The 16804-nt window shown below is 48.9% G+C and overlaps 2 protein-coding genes across 5 annotated transcripts in view; both read left to right on the top strand.

Annotated features, from left to right (window-relative positions):
* Positions 1-2071, top strand: part of HPS1 (HPS1 biogenesis of lysosomal organelles complex 3 subunit 1) — a 30655-nt gene extending 28584 nt beyond the window's left edge. For all 3 annotated transcript variants that reach the window (XM_049855186.1, XM_049855187.1, XM_049855188.1), the window contains one exon: positions 384-2071. In XM_049855186.1, coding sequence (XP_049711143.1) covers positions 384-546 — 163 coding nt within the window. In that variant the 3' untranslated portion in view covers positions 547-2071. The remainder of the gene's footprint in view (positions 1-383) is intronic.
* A 96-nt stretch (positions 2072-2167) lies between these two features.
* Positions 2168-16804, top strand: part of PYROXD2 (pyridine nucleotide-disulphide oxidoreductase domain 2) — a 35447-nt gene continuing 20810 nt past the window's right edge. For both annotated transcript variants that reach the window (XM_049855190.1, XM_049855189.1), the window contains exons 1-5: positions 2168-2682; positions 6162-6653; positions 13244-13263; positions 16154-16247; positions 16324-16397. In XM_049855190.1, the coding sequence (XP_049711147.1) occupies positions 6527-6653; positions 13244-13263; positions 16154-16247; positions 16324-16397 (315 nt within the window). In that variant the 5' untranslated portion in view covers positions 2168-2682; positions 6162-6526. The remainder of the gene's footprint in view (positions 2683-6161; positions 6654-13243; positions 13264-16153; positions 16248-16323; positions 16398-16804) is intronic.

Here is a 16804-nt window from a genome sequence, read left to right as displayed (position 1 = left end):
AGAGGAAACAAGTTGGAAGCTCCTTTGTGTTTTGGCCAATTTCCTGCTTGCTTAATCTTGGCAGTATTTGGAAATGTCCCTGCTGGGCCCCAGAAGAATGTCCCTGCTAGCTCTGTGGCGTTGCTGTCCCAGAACAGTAGTGCCTTCAGCAGACCCCAGTGTGAGGGTTGAAACCCCACAGGGGTGGACAGTGGCTTGGGGCTGAGACTTGTCAGGTTAGGTGCTTGGGGGCAGGGAAGGCTTTGTTGGCCAGTGCCCGGGCCTGTTGAGATGAGCACAGGCAGGGTGTTGGGGTGCTCACCTGGTGTCAGGAGAGGTCGCTGGCTTTGGGAGGATGGTGGTGCCCGGCTTTTGAATCCTATCTTTCCTGTGTCCTCCCCCAGGAAGCTCCTGCGCTATTACAGCAAGAGCCACCCCGCCGAGGCCATCAAGTGCTACGAGCTGCTGGCCCTCCATCTCTCCGTTGTCCCCACAGACGTGGTGGTGCAGCAGGCAGGCGACCTGGCCCGGCGCCTGGGGGATGCCTCCCGCATCCCCCTGCTCTAGGCCCGGCTGGCTGCCCCGCAAGCTCTCCTATGCGTACAGTTCTCCGAGCCCACCCACACACTGAAACATTCCCCATGGCAAGTGCCACCTGTGGTCCATCTGGGTCAGCCATCCTGAGGCGGGGACAGGGTACCCAGGACAGCCCCAGTGTTTCTGGAAGAAACTGCCTAGACCACCCTCCAGGCAGGGTAGCCAGCAGGCCCCCAAATCCTTCCCTGAGAAGGAAGAGGGACACCAGGGAGTGCCACGTGTCTCCTTAGAACAGCAGTGCTTCACAGCTAGAGCTGGCTGAGAGCCGCCTCTCTGTTTACCCCAGGAGACCAGAAGGCTGCCCCAGTGCAGACGGCTAACACCCTCCTTTCTGCTCTTCTCAGAGTGGAGAAAGACCCCTCTCAGGAAGCTGTTTCCCTCCCAGATAAAAGGTGCTTCGTTGGCTGGGATTGAATTCCCGCTCTGCCACTTCCAGTCTGCAGCTCTGGGCAAGTCTCTTAAACCCTAGACCTGTTTCCCCACAGTCTAAGTGATAACACCTACCTCACAGGGTTGTTAGGAGCCTTCCCTAGCACATGGGAGGTGCTCAATAAATGCTGGTTTTTGTTACTGTTAGTTTTCAAGCCCAAACCTGCCTGTGCTTCTGAATCACTTTGTTAGTGTCGACGAGCCCTTGCTAAGTCCTGGCCCTGTCAGACCCAGTCCTGGTGGCTCTGCCCTAGGCCTGCGGTTCTCAGTGGCCAGCCTCAGAGTGTGGTTCCCTTGGTCTGCCGGGGAGCCCAGGCTTTGGTATTTGTAAAAGCTTCCCTCGTGATTCTCACGTGCCCTGCGTAGAGCCACTTCCCAGGGTACAGCGCCTTTCTTCTCACCAGCAATCCCTGCCCCAAAAAGGACCCAAGGACAAGAGACCCTGGGAGGAAGTGCACTGGGACTGGGAGGGGTTTGCTGGAGGGGTCTGCCCCCCTCGTGCCCAGAGGCCACTGCTGGGATGGAGTGAAGTGACCTGGAGAAGCAAGCATTTCCCCCACACCGAAGGAGTGAGTGTCTTCCTGACACCAGGTGTTTCCAGGCAACTATTTGCTTTCCCTTTAAGGGAACAGCCCTGGGGAGAATGGAGGTGCTGAAGGAGCTTGAGCAGCACCTTGGGCTAAAGTCCTCCCTAGGTAGCAGTGAGGAACTGTCACCAGAGATGGCACTGTGTTTAAGATCTACCCAAAAACCCAGTGCTGTCAAGTCGATTTGTAGCTTGAGATCTACAGCTGCTAACAAAAAGGTTGGCAGTTCTAAGCCAGCCCATGTGGAGCAGTTCTGTTCTGTCCTATAAGATCATTATGAGTCAGAATGGACTTGATGGCAATGGGTTTTGGTTTTTGTTTTTTAATGTTCCTCAATATTATTGGGCTTTTATACATGGAAATTAAAAAGAAAACCGTGGGCAACACAGAAGGGCACAAAGAATAATGTTCAGTCATCTATTAATCTTTAAACCTTAAACCAAAAATATCCCCTGAAGTCTTCTTTAAACCAAACAATAGTTTAGCTTAATCAGTAAAAAATGTCTGCTTTGAGCATGTGCTCTTTTAAAGAACTCTTCGTACGGGATCATATTGAGAACAGCAGCTGGAAAGGTTAGATAGGAAGCTTAGCGGGGCGCAAGTTTATGTTAGTGGGGGAGGAACATTTCAGAAAAGGAGGGTGAGAGTATTGTACTATTTGAAGAATGTCGTCAGTGTCACTGACTTGTGTATGTAGAGGTTGAATTGGTGTATTTTTGCTGTGTACCTTTTCAGCAACAAAAAAAAATTTTTTTAAATAACATTTGAAAATTAAAGGCAAGAGGAAAAAAATTAGATCACCTATAAGCTCACCAAGTGGGTTTTGGGTACCCGCTTTTGTTGCCTAATATTTTACCTTACTCTTTAACAGCAGCAGGATGTGACATGGCTCATTTCACGAATGCCCCTAATTTTAATAATTTTTCAGCATTATAAAGAACACTGGGGGTGAACATCCTGAACTGGTTTTTAGCAGAGAGATTCACCTGCAGCGTAAACCTCCTGTGGGGCGTCTGAGTCAACAGTAGAAGAGGCTGTCGGAAAGCCTGCTTCCTCAGGACCAGCTTCCCACGTACTCTCCCAGTCTGAGGTTTGTGTCTAATGGCAGGCCTCTACAGCACTGACAGATGACAGAGACTTCAGACTTCCTCAGCTCCTGGGGTGCACTTTCCCTACAACAAGGGGAATGGTCTCCTGACTAATGGGCAGAGAACAAAGGGCTCCTAATTCAAGACAGGCCAAAAGGATAGTAAGAAAGCACTTTAGCTGAAGATGTTTACAGATGTGATCTTTAATCCTTGAAGATTCTTGGAAAATGGGAAAGGTGCCAAAAGACAGGAGAGAAATGTCCAGGCCTTCAAAAGGAGAAGGCAACCCCAAGAATTGGAGATGAGCGAACTTCCCCTCGGCCCCTGCCAGATTCCTCAGCAGCCTTTTGTTAAGTGGAAGTGGGAAAGCCTGTAGGAGGCAACTGGCCATCTGTCGGGCTGACGCAGATGTGGCCTCTGTGGTGGTGCAGAGGCCCTGGCTGCACTGATGCTAAGTGGGTGCCTGGAGGCTTTTGGCCAGTGGGTTCTCAGTGCCTCCGGAGGGCATGGGCAGCTCACACCTTTCCAGACGGAGGACTCAGGTTGGAGCAGAGTCTGCCAGAAACCTCTCTCTTCTAGTTCTTAAATTCCCACCCAGCACGTCTCAGACATTTGATTCCTTAATGGGACGCAGACAGCACAGGGGGAGAAGGCCCTTTGGAGTTGATCCTGCTATGACTTCACTGCCCCCTCCAAGCCTGGGCTCCCTGTGCAGTGGACAGCTCTGAAGCTCAGACAGGAGCCCCTAGGAGGTACAGTTAGGTGCTTGGCTCCTAACCAAAAGGTTGACAGTTTGAATCCACCCAGGGACACCTCAGAAGACATTTTTACTTGTGAAAAATAGCCATTGAAAACCCTGTGGAGGTTCAGGGGACATCTATTGGCATAACAAAATGTATTAAAACGTTCTGCATCCCACTTTGGTGAGTGGCATCCAGGGTCTTAAACAGCAAGCAGCCATCTAAGATGTATCAATTGGTCTCAACCCACCTGGAGCAAAGGAATGAAGAACATCAAAGATGCAAGGTAAACATGAGCCCACGAGACAGAAAGGGCCGCATAAACCAGAGACTACATCAGCCTGAGACCAGAAGACCTAGATGATGCCAGGCTACCACGTATGACTGTGCTGACAGGGAACACAACAGAGAATCCCTGATGGAGCAGGAGAGCAGTAGGGTGTGGACCTCACATTCTCGTAAAAAGATCAGACTCAAGAACTACTTTAGGTGAAAGGAAAGACAACACACAATACAGGGGAGGTCAGCACAACTGGACTAAACCAAAAGCAAAGAAGTTTCCTGAATAAACTGAATGCTTCAAAGGCCAGTGTAGCAGGGGCAGGGGTTTAGGGACAATGGCTTCAGGGAACATCTAAGTCAATTGGCATAATAAAATCTATTAAGAAAACATTCTGCATCCCACTTTGAAGAGTGGCTTCTGGGGTCTTAAACGCTAGCAAGCAGCCATCTAAGATGCGTCAATTGGCCTCAATCCACCTGGATCAAAGGAGAATGAAGAACATCAAGGGCACAAGGTAATTACGAGGCCAAGAGACAGAAAGGGCCACATGAACCAGAGACTACATCATCCTGAGACCAGAAGAACTAGATGGTGCCCAGCTACAACCGATGACTGCCCTGACAGGGAATGCAACAGAGAACCCCTGAGGGAGCAGGAGAGCAGTGGGGTGCAAACCCCAAATTCTCATAAAAAGACCAGACTTAATGGTCTGACTGAGACTAGAAGGACCCCAGAGGTCATGGCCCCCAGACCTTCTATTGACCCAGGATGGAAACCATTCCCAAAGCCAACTCTTCAGACGTGGATTGGATTGGACAATGGGTTGGAGAGGGATGCTGGTGAGGAGTGAGCTTCTTGGATCAGGTGGACACTTGAGACTATGTTGGCATCTTCTGCCTGGAGAGGAGATGAAAGGGTAGAGGGGGTTAGAAGCTGGCGAAATGGACACGAAAAGAGAGAGTGGAGGGAGAGAGCAGGCTGTCTCATTAGGGAGAGAGTAATTGGGAGAATGTAGCAAGGTGTGTATAAGTTTTTGTGTGAGAAACTGACTTGATTTCTAAACTTTCACTTAAAGCACAATAAAAATTATTAAAAAAAAAAAAGATCAGACTCAGTGGTCTGACTGAGGCTAAAGGGACCCCAGAGGTCATGGTCCCTGGACCCTCTGTTAGCCCAAACTGGAACCATTCCCAAAACCACCTCTTCAAACAGGTAGTGGACTGGACTATAAGATATAAAATCATACTGGTAAGGAGCAAGCTTCTTGGCTCAAGTGGACACACAAGACTATGTGGGCAGCTTCTGTCTGGAGGCGAGATGAGAAGGCAAAGGGGGACAGGAGCTGGTTGAATGGATGTGGGGAATACAGGGTGGAGAAGAGGAGTGTGCTGTCTTATTAGGGGGAGATCAGCTAGGAGTGCATAGCAAGGTGGGTATAAGTTTTTGTGTGAGAGACTGACTTGGTTTGTAAATAAAAAGAAAACCCTGTGGAGGTAAGACAGTATACAATACTGGGGAAGCCAGGACAACTTGTACCAAGCAAGGTCGTGGTAGCTCCACAGACACATCCAAACTCCCTGAAGGACCAAATTGCTGGGCTGAGGGCTGTGGGGACCATGGTCTCAGGGAACATCTAGCTCAATTGGCATAATAATTTATAAAGAAAATGTTCTACATTCTACTTTGGTAAGTAGCATCTGGGGTCTTAAAAGCCCGTGAGTGGCCATCTAAGATACTCCACTGGTCTCGCCCCTTCCGGAGCAAGGGATAATGAAGAAAACTAAAGATACAAGGGAAAGATTAGTCCAAAGGACTAATGGACCACAACTACTGCGGCCTCCACCAGACTGAGTCCAGCACAACTAGATGTTGCCTGGCTACTATCACTGAGTGCTCTGACAGGGATCACAACAGAGGGTCCCAGACAGAGCTGGAGAAAAAGGTAGAACAAAATTCTAACTCACAAAAAAAAAAGACCAGACTTAACTGTCCTGACAGAGACTGGGGAATCCCTGAGAGTATGGCCCCAGGACACCCTTTTAGCTCAGTAATGAAGTCACTCCCAAGGTTCATCCTTCAGCCAAAGATTAGGCACACAAAACAAAATTGGACTAAAGGGGCACACCAGCCCAGGGGCAAGGATGAGAAGGCAGAAGGGGACAGGAAAGCTGGTAATAGGGAACCCAAGGTGGAGAAGGGAGGGTGTTGACATGTTGTGGGGCTGTTAACGAATGTCATAAAACAATATGTGTACTAACTTTAATGAGAAGCTAGTTTGTTCTGTAAACCTTCATCTAAAGTACAATAAAAAAAAAATTTTTTTTTTTAAGGAAACTCTGTGGAGCTTAGTTCTGCTGTGACACACATGGGGTTACCGTGAGTTGGAATGGACTTGAGGGCAACTGATTTGGTTTAGGGACTCAACAGTATATGGTTTGGTTTTCTGTTTTGTTTTTAGGATTATACCAGAGGCTTCTCGAAACATGTTCAGCACAGTGCCTGGCGCATGGGGCCCTCAGAATTTCCAGTACGGTAATCATTCTCCAGAGTCCTGGAGGTGCTCAGACAGAAGAGAAATGCCCGGTTAATGGGCAGCACCCCCACCCCCACCCCCGGTGACTCCGCCCTGTGCAGAGGCCTGCTGCAGCGGAGCAAAGAGCGACCTCTGTTTCTTAGTCATGGCCCAGAGCCAAGCGCCGCAAGCTGAGCTGCAGTTTCTCCTTTCTTCCGGTTTTCTCCTTGCTCCTCCCCTGGCCTGGGGGCAGCACAAAAAGCTGTTTGCAAACAAATTCCTATTCTCCTATTGCTGGGCACAGTGCAGAAATGGCTGTCAGTGGCAGAGGTCTCCGCAGGGCCCTGCGTGCCTCTCCCCTTCCTGCTTGGAGACAGGCTCACCTTGGAGCCAGGGGAAACCTGAAGCCTGAGTACGATGCAGTGGTGATAGGAGCAGGTAACAGGGGGCTGGGCCAGAGCTGAGGGGCGGGGGGCAGCCCTGCCCAGAAACCAGGAGGGACCCCTTCAGGAAGCCCCACCGCTTCCTCCACCTCTGGGCAAAAGCTGGCCAGGACTTTGGGTGAGAGAGATAGGCTGTGGTGAAAGGCCCACTGGGCTGGGAGTCAGGCATCCAGATCTGTCATCAACTTGCTGTGTGGTCTCAGGCAAATCCTTTCCCTCTCTGGGCTTGGCCTGCCCCATCCAGAATGACTAGGGAGGACTAGATGAGCTTGGAGGTTTCCATGTCTCTCCTGCGAAATTAGCTAGTTCCCACCATATTTTTGGAAAGTGTATGGTACATGAGTCCCAGGGTAGCACAAAGGGTTAAGCACTTGACTAACTGCAAGGTTGGCAGTTTGAAACCCACCCAGAGGTGCCTTGGAAAAAAGGCCTGTTGATCTGCTTCCAAAAGTTCAGTATGAAAACCCCATGGAACGCAGTTCTGCTCTGCACACACAGGATTGTCATGAGTCAGAATCGACTCCGTGGTATGTAAGGATCGGAAAGGAAGAGCCCTGGGACCCTGTTAAAGCTGCCAGCCCCAAGTGCCTGTGCTGTGGTCACCACTGCTTCAACACTAAGTCCACCCACCCCCAGAGGAAACGGAAATCTTTCCGTTCGCAGAGGGGAGTTAGGAGAAACTAGAACAACATCCCAGAGGGTGCCCATAGAGGGTGGCAGTGCCTATTTCCTTTCCCATCTGGGGTGATTGGGGTCTGCTGCATTGACCCTGCCACACTTGGCTGACCCCAGGCTGCAGAGGACCAAATTCTGGGTGACAGGGCAAGACTGGGGGACCAAGACGATGTTGTCTGCCCTCAGGGCCTTCTGTTCACACTCAAAAAGGGCCCCAAGTTTCAACTTTTGACATTATTTCAGCTGGCAGGGTTTATGCAGGAGGGCAATGGCAGGACTGAAAGAAGAAAACACCACACAGCTTTAAGTTGCATCCCTGATTTGGCAGGTCTTCTTTGCTGGAATTCACTAAGAGCAGCCAGGTGCCAGTAAGTGTTCAACGGTCGTCACTACAGGGGGAAAAGTGCTTATGTATGTATATAAACGCATTGCCGTGGAGTCAATTCCGACTCATAGCGACCCTATAGAACAGAATAGAACTGTCCCATAGGGTTTCCAAGGTTGTCATCTTTATGGAAGCAGACTGCCACATCTTTCTCCTGCAGAATAGCTGGTGGATTCGAACCAATAACCTTTTGGTTAGCAGCCAAGTGCTTAACTACTGTGCCGCCAGGGCTCTTTCATATATGCACCCAAACCCATTGCCGTCAAGTCGTTTCCAGCTCATGGCAGCCCCGTGGGTTTCACAGTAGAACTGCTCCATAGTGTTTTCTTGCCTATAATCTTTAAGGAAGCGGATTGCCTGGCCTTTCTTCCATGATGCCACTGAGTGGTTCAAATCCCCAACCTTTAGGTTAGTAGCTGAGAGAAAACCATTTGCACCACCCAGGGACCCTATATGTTTATTAAAATTTACAAATAAAATAGTACGCTTTATTTAAATTCCACATAGCCAGTTGATTCTCACCGAATGCTTTCTTTCATTTTTGCCAAACCCAGTAGCCAACCTATGATTGTAATTGCCAAGCCAGGGTTATTCCGAAAGAAATGTTGTTTGATATTTTTGTTTGCTTTAAAGAGTAGGATAAAAGTGAAATGAGTGAAATAACAGAGATATGTTGGAACTTCACTCCTTCAGTGATGTCAACTTTGCTCAATCGGATAATAGTTTTCAAACACTACAAGAGTATTCCCTCAGTTTTTTTGTTTTTTTTTTTAATGCTGTTGACAATGAGACAGCTACAGACACAACCCGCTTTTAAGGTCTAATCAGCAATATCAACATTTTCTCCATCACTTCCTTATATCTGGCAATCAACAAAGCGAGTCAACTCCTGATGTGTAGCGTTTTGCTGATTTCCATGGTGTAAATTTACCCGCCATGGCCTTTTTCAAGCTACCCCATGGTGTCAGTGGAGGTGGAGCTGATCTTGAAAGTGGAGAGCGCATCATGATGTGGTATGTCCCTATCAGATATACGGATGTAAACGACCTCGAGAGCATTAAAAAAAAAAAAAATGCTGTAAGTAGATTCCAACTCATAGCGACCCTATAGGACAGTAAAGAACTGCCCCATAGGGTTTCCAAGGAGCAGCTGGTGGATTTGAACTGCCAACCTTTTGGTTAGTAGCCGAGCTCTTAACCACTGAGCTACCAGGGCTCCTCAAGAGCATGGGTAATAGCAAAATGTAGTGAAATAATTAGGAAACAGTGAGTTTTGAGTAGGAGTCCCTGTGTGGCACAAACAATTAAGTGCTTGGCTACTAACCTAAAGATTGCATGTTCGAATCCACCCAGAGGTACCTCAGAAGAAAGGCTTGGTAATCTACTTCCGGAAAGTCACAGCCCATAATACTGGGGAAGCCTGCACAACCTGATGAAAGCAAGGTCATAGAAGCTCCATAAACACATCCAAACTCCCTGAGGGACCGAATTGCTGGGCTGAGGGCTATGGGGACCGTGGTCTCTGGGAACATCTAGCTTAATTGGCATAAAATAGTTTATAAAGAAAATGTTCTATTCTACTTTGGTGAGTAGCGTCTGGGGTCTTCAAAGCTTTTGAGCAGCCATCTAAGATACTTCACTTGTGTCACCCGTCTGGATCAAGGGAGAATGAAGAAAACCAAAGGCACAAGGAAAAGATAGTCCAAAGAACTAATGGACCACAACTACCACAGCCTCCACCAGACTGAGTCCAGTACAACTAGATGGTGTCTGGCTACCACCACCGACTGCTCTGACAGGGATCACAATAGAAGGTCCCAGGCAAAGCTGGAGAAAAATGTAGAACAAAATTCTAACTAACAACAACAAAAAAAAAAAGACCAGACTCACTGATCTGACAGAGCCTGGAGAAATCCCAAGAGTATGGCCCTCGGGCACCCTTTTAACTCAGTAATGAAGTCACTCCTAAGATTCACCCTTCAGCCCAGGATGAGACAGGCCCATGAAACAAAACAAGACTAAATGGGCACACCAGCCCAGGGGCAGGGACGAGAGGGCAGGAGGGGACGGGAAAGCTGGTAATGGGGAACCTAAGGTTGAGAAGAGTGTTGACATGTTGGGGGGTTGGCAACCAGTGTCACAAAACAGTATGTGTATTAATTGTTTAATGAGAAGCTGGTTTGCTCTGTAAACCATCTAAAGTATACTTAAAAAAAAAAAATCACAGCCTTGACAACCCTATGAAGCTCAGTTTTACTCTGAAACACATGGGATGTCCAGGAGTTGGAATCAACTCTGTGGTAACTGATTTGGTTTTGTTTGAGTTTTGGGTATTTATTACCTTGTTTTAATATAAATTGTTTACTTGTAAGTTAATATAATTTAATTTTTAGTAATGGCTGTTTAACAACCTGCTCGCGAACTTCCTGGAAATTAACAATCCACAATCTGCTCTTATGAGCTAGGGGGAGCCTTAGTAGTTGGAAGTGCCCCAGGCCTCTCAGCCTCAAGGAAGCCCCTGTCCTTCTGTGCCCTTGGTGGCACCCCACCGCTGCCATCTCCTGGCTGGGGAGAGTCGAGGCTCAGTCACCAGGCTTGGTGAGCTGCCCACCAGCCAGTGGGCGTTCGTCTCAAGGTGTGAGCTGTTCCTTGACATTGTGTCTTCAATGTTAAATGGAAATAAAGCCTGTTTTAAAGGCATTTCAGGCCTGAGTGAGGAAAGGAGCAGGGCTTCTAAAATGCGATGATCTCTGAACCCTAAAGTCACACTGGTACCGGGAACAACCTTGACAATTACCCTGATTTAGTCATTTGACTAAATGTGCCTGTGAATGGCCCGAGGAGCTTGTTAGAATATGGTTTCCTGGGCCCTGGCCCTGGAAATTCAGGTTCTCCTGGTCAGAGGTGACTCCTGGGAATCAGCAAGTCTTTGGGTGAATCTGATGCAGGCGACTGCAGCCCATGCTTCGGAGAACCCATCTTCAGGGCAGTTCCTCTCAGAGGCCCAGCGTGCCTGCTGCTTCCGAATCCCTAGGGTCAGCCTGGGATTAGCTAAGCTCAGCTGAAGACTCCTTTCAAGGGATAGGGGAGGCCAGAGAAGCTACAGAAGGACTCAGCCAGGGCTGGGGGGTGATGGGGAAAGAAGGGCCCTGGGCTGCTGAATCCTCAACCTTTGTCATTTGAGGTCTGTGCTTTATGTGTGGTGATTAAACTGGGCTCAGGTGCGTGGAAGACTTTGTTTTCAAAGATATACAATCAGCACTAATTAAAAAAGAAAGAAAAACCATTGCTATCAAGTGGATTCCAACTCATAATGCCCCTATAGGACAGAGCAGAACTGCCTGGTGGATTTGAACTGCCAACCATTTGGTTAGCAGCCAAGCTCGTAACCACTCTGCCACCAGGGCTCCAAAAGACAAAAAGCTACCACATACTGCAGGTCTGCTAAGGGGCTGGGGGCTTTACACATGTTGTTGATTATCTTCCCTGCAGCATCCACTCCGAGTTACATATGAAGAAGCTCAAGGCTCTTGGGGGTTAAAGTGACTGTCCAAGGGCCACAGCTAGTAAATTCGAGAAGCCAGGTTTGAGCCCAGGACTGTCTGCCTTGAATTTGTTATGTGTATTTGAGAGCAGTCCTTTTCAAACTGCAGGTTGCAATCCATTCAACCAGCATTTTTAAAAATTTTCTTAATATAAAATTTTTCAATGGTACCTAAAAACAGTATATCAACCAACGTTTAAAAAGAAATGCAATAGAGAATGTCAATGCCCTTATCACACGGTTTGTTGTTGTTAGGTGCCGTTGATTTGATTTTCGTCTCATAATGACCTCGTGTGACAGAGAACTGCCCCATAGGGTTTTCTAGGCTGTAATCCTCATGGGAGCAGATCTCCAGGTCTTTCTCCCAAGGAGCAGCCGGGTGGGCTCAAACCGCCAGCCTTTCAATTAGCAGCTGAGCGCTTAACCGTTGCATCACCACGGCTCCTTACCACATGGTGAGAGTGAATATTAGTTAATGAAACTTTTGTTTCTGTGAAATCCATTGATACTTGGGGTGTGTGCCAAGTCATGATATAAAACACATTCCTTTCTGTGGGTCATGGCCAAAGGTTTGGAATATTCTGTTTTAGATAGTCCTTTAATGATGAGAAGTTGGCTCGATGACCTCTGAAATTCGGGGCGCCTCTAGGAGAGAATTTTAAAACTTAATCAGCTCAGTCATGAAGAAATCCATCATTTGGGTCATTGTTCTCCTATTTATGGAAGTTTGCCAAATTAACAGTCCAGCATTTTCTTCAGCTCAGTACTGGGTTCAGGTTAGTGCCCAGAGGACATGGTCATCTGATAAGATCCTAAAGACTCAGAGTGGCCTTCTCTCACCAAGGACAAAAGCGTGCCAAGAGCTCCAGACAAGGCCCAGCAAACTACGAGGACTAGTTCTTGGTCCAACCTACAAAGAAACGAGGTGGGCTCACCCCATGAATCTGTTTTCTCAACTTGTGGGTCTGAGACCACCTGCATCAGAATGGCCTGGTGAGAAACCAGATTCCAGATCCCCACCTCTGACCTGCTAGATCAGACTCTCTGGGGAAGGGGCCTAGGAATCAGCATTTACGTAATTCCTCCAGCGATTCTGAAGTTTGCCAAAGCCAGAGAGCCACTCCCTCCCAAGGGGCTTGGCATGGAACACGGGATCCCCAAGCCACATCCAGGACCCTTAGTTCAGGGGCAGCCCTCCTAAGATGTTTAGAAAAAAACTTTATGTATAAGATAGACAAATTTGCCCAGTCAGCTGGCACCCCTAGGTATGCTAGCACCCAGCGAAGCTGATTTAATTACTTCATTTTGAACTGTTTGTCTTTCATTTTTGTAAACTGGGGGATGACAGAAGACAAACCAATGTGAACGAAGCCTCTTAAACAGTGTTGTGTCCTGTGAATCACACTTGGGCAAAACAAGCCATGCTTGACAGCAAATATCTCCAAGGCTTATGCTCACCTGGACGGCCAATTATTGAACGTACAGAGTGGCTTCCATGCTGGACTAGCAACGTTCCGCATTCTGGATACCACCTACCCCTTACCTTCTCTTCCCTGCCAAGCAGGCATGATGTTCCCTCAGACGCAGTGACCTGCTCACTTCTGAGTGATGGGGGCCCTGGCAGTGCAAGGCATTGTGGGATAGCTCCGTCTAAGGACCACGTATTTCTCCTTGGCCCTCTCTCCTGCATGGAGCCACTGACCACACCAGGGCAATGGGACTTTTTTTCAAGCCAGTACAAGAACCAGGGTTTTCTGACTCCTCCCAGACCAGATATTCCACGGCATCAAGCTGCATCTTATTCCAACAACTGAGTGTAGGTAGAGTGGTGGGGTGGGCAGGGAAGTCACCAAGTTTCTGTTGCCTCACTAGAATCTTCATGGGTGTGGGGACCTTGGTGGGTGGCCATTCTCCTCAAGGAATGTGTCTGTCTGCCCACTGACCAGTGTTGCTTCTCTCTTCTCTCCCCTGTCTCGTTGCAGGGCACAACGGGCTGGTGGCTGTGAGTACCACCTCTTCCCTGGGCCCCATATCATTGCCTCTGGGCGTGTGGCTCTCAGCAGCTTGGGGTGGGGGGTGGTGAGGAAGGGCAGGATGACCACAGAAGGGACAAGAAAAAGGCAGGCAAGTCCACTCTCCTTGGTGCTGACTAGTGGCTGGTCAAGTGCACACCCACAGCCAGTTCAGGGGAACTTGAGGGCTCCCTCTCCTCTCCTTTCCTTAATGTACACGGATTGTCCCCCATGGCCTCTGGGAGAGTCAGGGAGCTTTCAGAAGCAAGATAATGAGAAGGTGGTAAAGCATGTGACTGGCATAGCCTGGGAGATATATTGGAGCCTGGGTACCAGGGAATGAGCCTGGGGAGCTCTCTGACTTTACATCATGGGCAGTCCTTGTCAGGGTCCACTGTCCCCCACCTAGGTCCAGGCCATGTACCAACCTGGAGTACACAGCAGCTATACAGCCCAAAGTATACCCCAGAGACAGAGAGGAACCCCAGTCTAGCAGAGAAGGCAGGGGCCCTGCCCCCCAACACAGCTGGTCTGAAGCTGAGCTGGGCCAGAGTTACCCTAAGTCTGTGCTTCTCAAACCTGGGTCTGTGTACCCCTCGGAGGCCAGAGAGTGTGCTAGAGAGTACTCAAGACCACAACGCAAACATGGGTCACCTTCCTGAAGCAGTGGCAGCTCTAGAGTATCAATAGAGGGGAACTCAGGGAAGCAATGTGGGGTTGCTGAGGGACTTCTGTTAAATCTTAATACTTTATGTGATTATCAGTTTTACTTGAAGATGTGGCAGGGAAGGTTATGTAACTCAACCAATCAGTAATTTAAAACATTGATTCTATATTAATACAAACACGGGTTCATTGCTCAGCTCTGCCACTTTTGCTGTCTGTAAAGGTTAAGGCAAACCACTTAGCCCCACTGAACCTCAGCAAAATGAGAATAACAACACCCACCCTCACAGAGTTATCATGAAGATTCTAGATAATTTGCTTCAAGGAGCAGGCACATAGAGCTTTACACAAAGGGTGGCCTTTACCATTATTGGAAGTTTCCAGGTGGGGAAGGCTAGTGTCAATGCCCTTCAGTCAAAGACCACCAGGAACACACTTGTACTTAAACACAGAAGCTCAGTGAGGGTAACAAGCACCCAGGGTACTCTCTAAGCTTGCCGCCCCTCCCTCATCACAGAGGGGGGAAAGGAGTGGTGATTTGTCTAACCCCCCTTGGACTTGTGAGCAAATCGCCCCTACTCCCCCCGTGCTACACTTGCAGTTAAACACATACCATTTGTTACTCCTTGCAGTGAGAGAGAACATACACTATGGGAAGCTGTGGGGTGTCTCAGTAAGAGAGTGCTAGAAAAAACGATTATAGGGTTTGGGCTTTGGTTGGGTGGTTTGAGGGGTGGTCTAAGGAAGCAGGGGTTCACTCAAGATTGAATGGAGCCAGAAAACAGGGCACTGTATTTGGGCATCTCAGTAAACCTTACCTGTCGAGTAGGAGACTAGTGTGTAGCCGTAATTTGTGAAGACGTAGCCATTACTCATTTTGGCCAGGGGTGGGGGTGTTTGGTATTTTGTGGGTGGCATAAACACCTTGGTTTTGTTCGTACTTAGGCAAAGTTGCAACATGGCCTTGCTCCGTCTGATTTTATCATGGTCGCAGAGTAACCTTGTCCGAGGCTGGAGTTCTGTGAGACTGTGGATGTCTGAGAGGAGAATAACGTGGCTGAGCTCTGAGTGCCAGGCCAGCTTCTGAGTGCCAGGCCAGCTTCTGAGTGCCAGGCCAGCTTCTGAGTATCAGGGGCTGCTCTGTTTTCTTTCTCATTAGGATACCTTAAGGATATAGATCGTGGGTTCAGACTGTCTGGATTCAATTCCCAACACCTCTTCTCACCAGCTCCATAAGCCTGAGGCAAGCTATTAACCTCACCGAGCCTTGGTTTTCTCATCTGTAAAATGGGAAGAATTTCCTTGCTACCTCTAGGATGGTTGAGTGGGTTAACTGAGATGACACCCACACAGATTCTAGCACCTAGCAGCTGCCAAGTGAACTTTAAAAAAATCTGATGTGTGAGCTATACCATCCCCGTTGTCACACTGGCATTGCTGGTAGTGGGAGGACAGTTTCGTTCAATAAATACTTATTGATTTCCCACTAAGTGCTGGAGAGAAGTAATAAAAACTCTTTTGTTCCCCAAAACAAAGTTATGTTACAACCATAGCTTCTTTTATTCATTTGGAGTTGGCTCGATGGCAACTACTTATCCATCTGGCCATCCATCCCTCCACCCATCCCTCCATCCCTCCATCCATCCCTCCATCCCTCCATCCCTCTGTCCCTCTATCCCTCTATCCCTCCACCCTCCATTCCTTCATCCCTCCCTCTATCATTCTAGGTGCCTCTACTCAGTTAACCCTCACAGCAGCCCTATGAAGTAGGTAGATTAGGTACTATTATCATCGGCCCCAGTTTTGCACATGAGGAAACCGAGGCCAGGTGGATTGGGTACAGAGGCCACACCAGCAGAATTGAACCTGAACAGACTCGGCACTCACAAGCTCAGCCTCACGGTGCTGCCCCCTGCTGGGGAGATGGCATCCTGGGGTCAGGGTTGGATAGGAGGCAATATGAGTTCACAGATACACCAGGCTGTTTAAGGGGAGAAGGTCACCTTCAGCTGGGGAGTGGAAGGACAGGACCAGTCAGCATCTGAGACAAACTTTAGAAGGTATCTGGAAAAAGGGGAATTTAGAGAGAAGCAAAAGGAATAGCATTCCCTGAGGGTGGCCCTGTGCTGAGAACCCTGGGACTTTGGGTCAGCCGCAAGGGATCTCCGACGTTTCAGAGGGGTGAAGGGAGGGCCCTGTGTGTCCCTTTCCCAGGCAGCCTACCTGCAGAGGCTGGGGGTGAACACAGTGGTCTTCGAGAGGCGCCATGTGATCGGGGGCGCAGCTGTCACTGAGGAGATCATCCCAGGTGAGCCCCGAGGGATGGTGAGGGTGGTGACCACTGCTTGACCACTGGTGACAGTCTTCATCTGATTTGGTTTCAGGGTTTAAGTTCTCCCGAGCATCCTACCTCCTCAGCCTGCTGAGGCCGCAGATTTACACAGACCTAGAGCTGAAGGTAGGGCCCTCCATAGCCCGAAGGTGGGGGGCAGTTCCATCCTTCCCAGCTGGCGTGAATCCCTGCACCTGAGGTCTTTCTTCTGTCCTGAAGCTTTGTCTATTCCACATGGTTACTTTCATGTGTTCCACAGATGGAATTTGGTCCGACCTACTTTTTTTTTTTCACCCAGTATCTTCAAAATTGGGAAATTTCACATTAAACTCAGGCCTCTTTTGAGCAGTGAGATTTGTCAGCACCGGGCTCACCTTCCTAAACAGCAGCATTAGCTGCAGCTGAGAGGCCTCTCCCCTTAGATGGCACAGGGCCTCCCGCTGGGCCCTGTCTCCACCTACTCCTGGAGTCTTACCTGGCCCTGGAGTTACCTGTCTGGACCCTCAGGCATCTGAGTTTGCAAAGCTGCCTTA

The sequence above is a fragment of the Elephas maximus genome, chromosome 16 (genome assembly GCF_024166365.1).
Source record: "Elephas maximus indicus isolate mEleMax1 chromosome 16, mEleMax1 primary haplotype, whole genome shotgun sequence".
NCBI classification, from domain to species: Eukaryota; Metazoa; Chordata; class Mammalia; order Proboscidea; family Elephantidae; genus Elephas; species Elephas maximus.
Note: the sequence above shows the minus strand (reverse complement) of the source record. Positions and strands in the feature narration are given on the sequence as shown.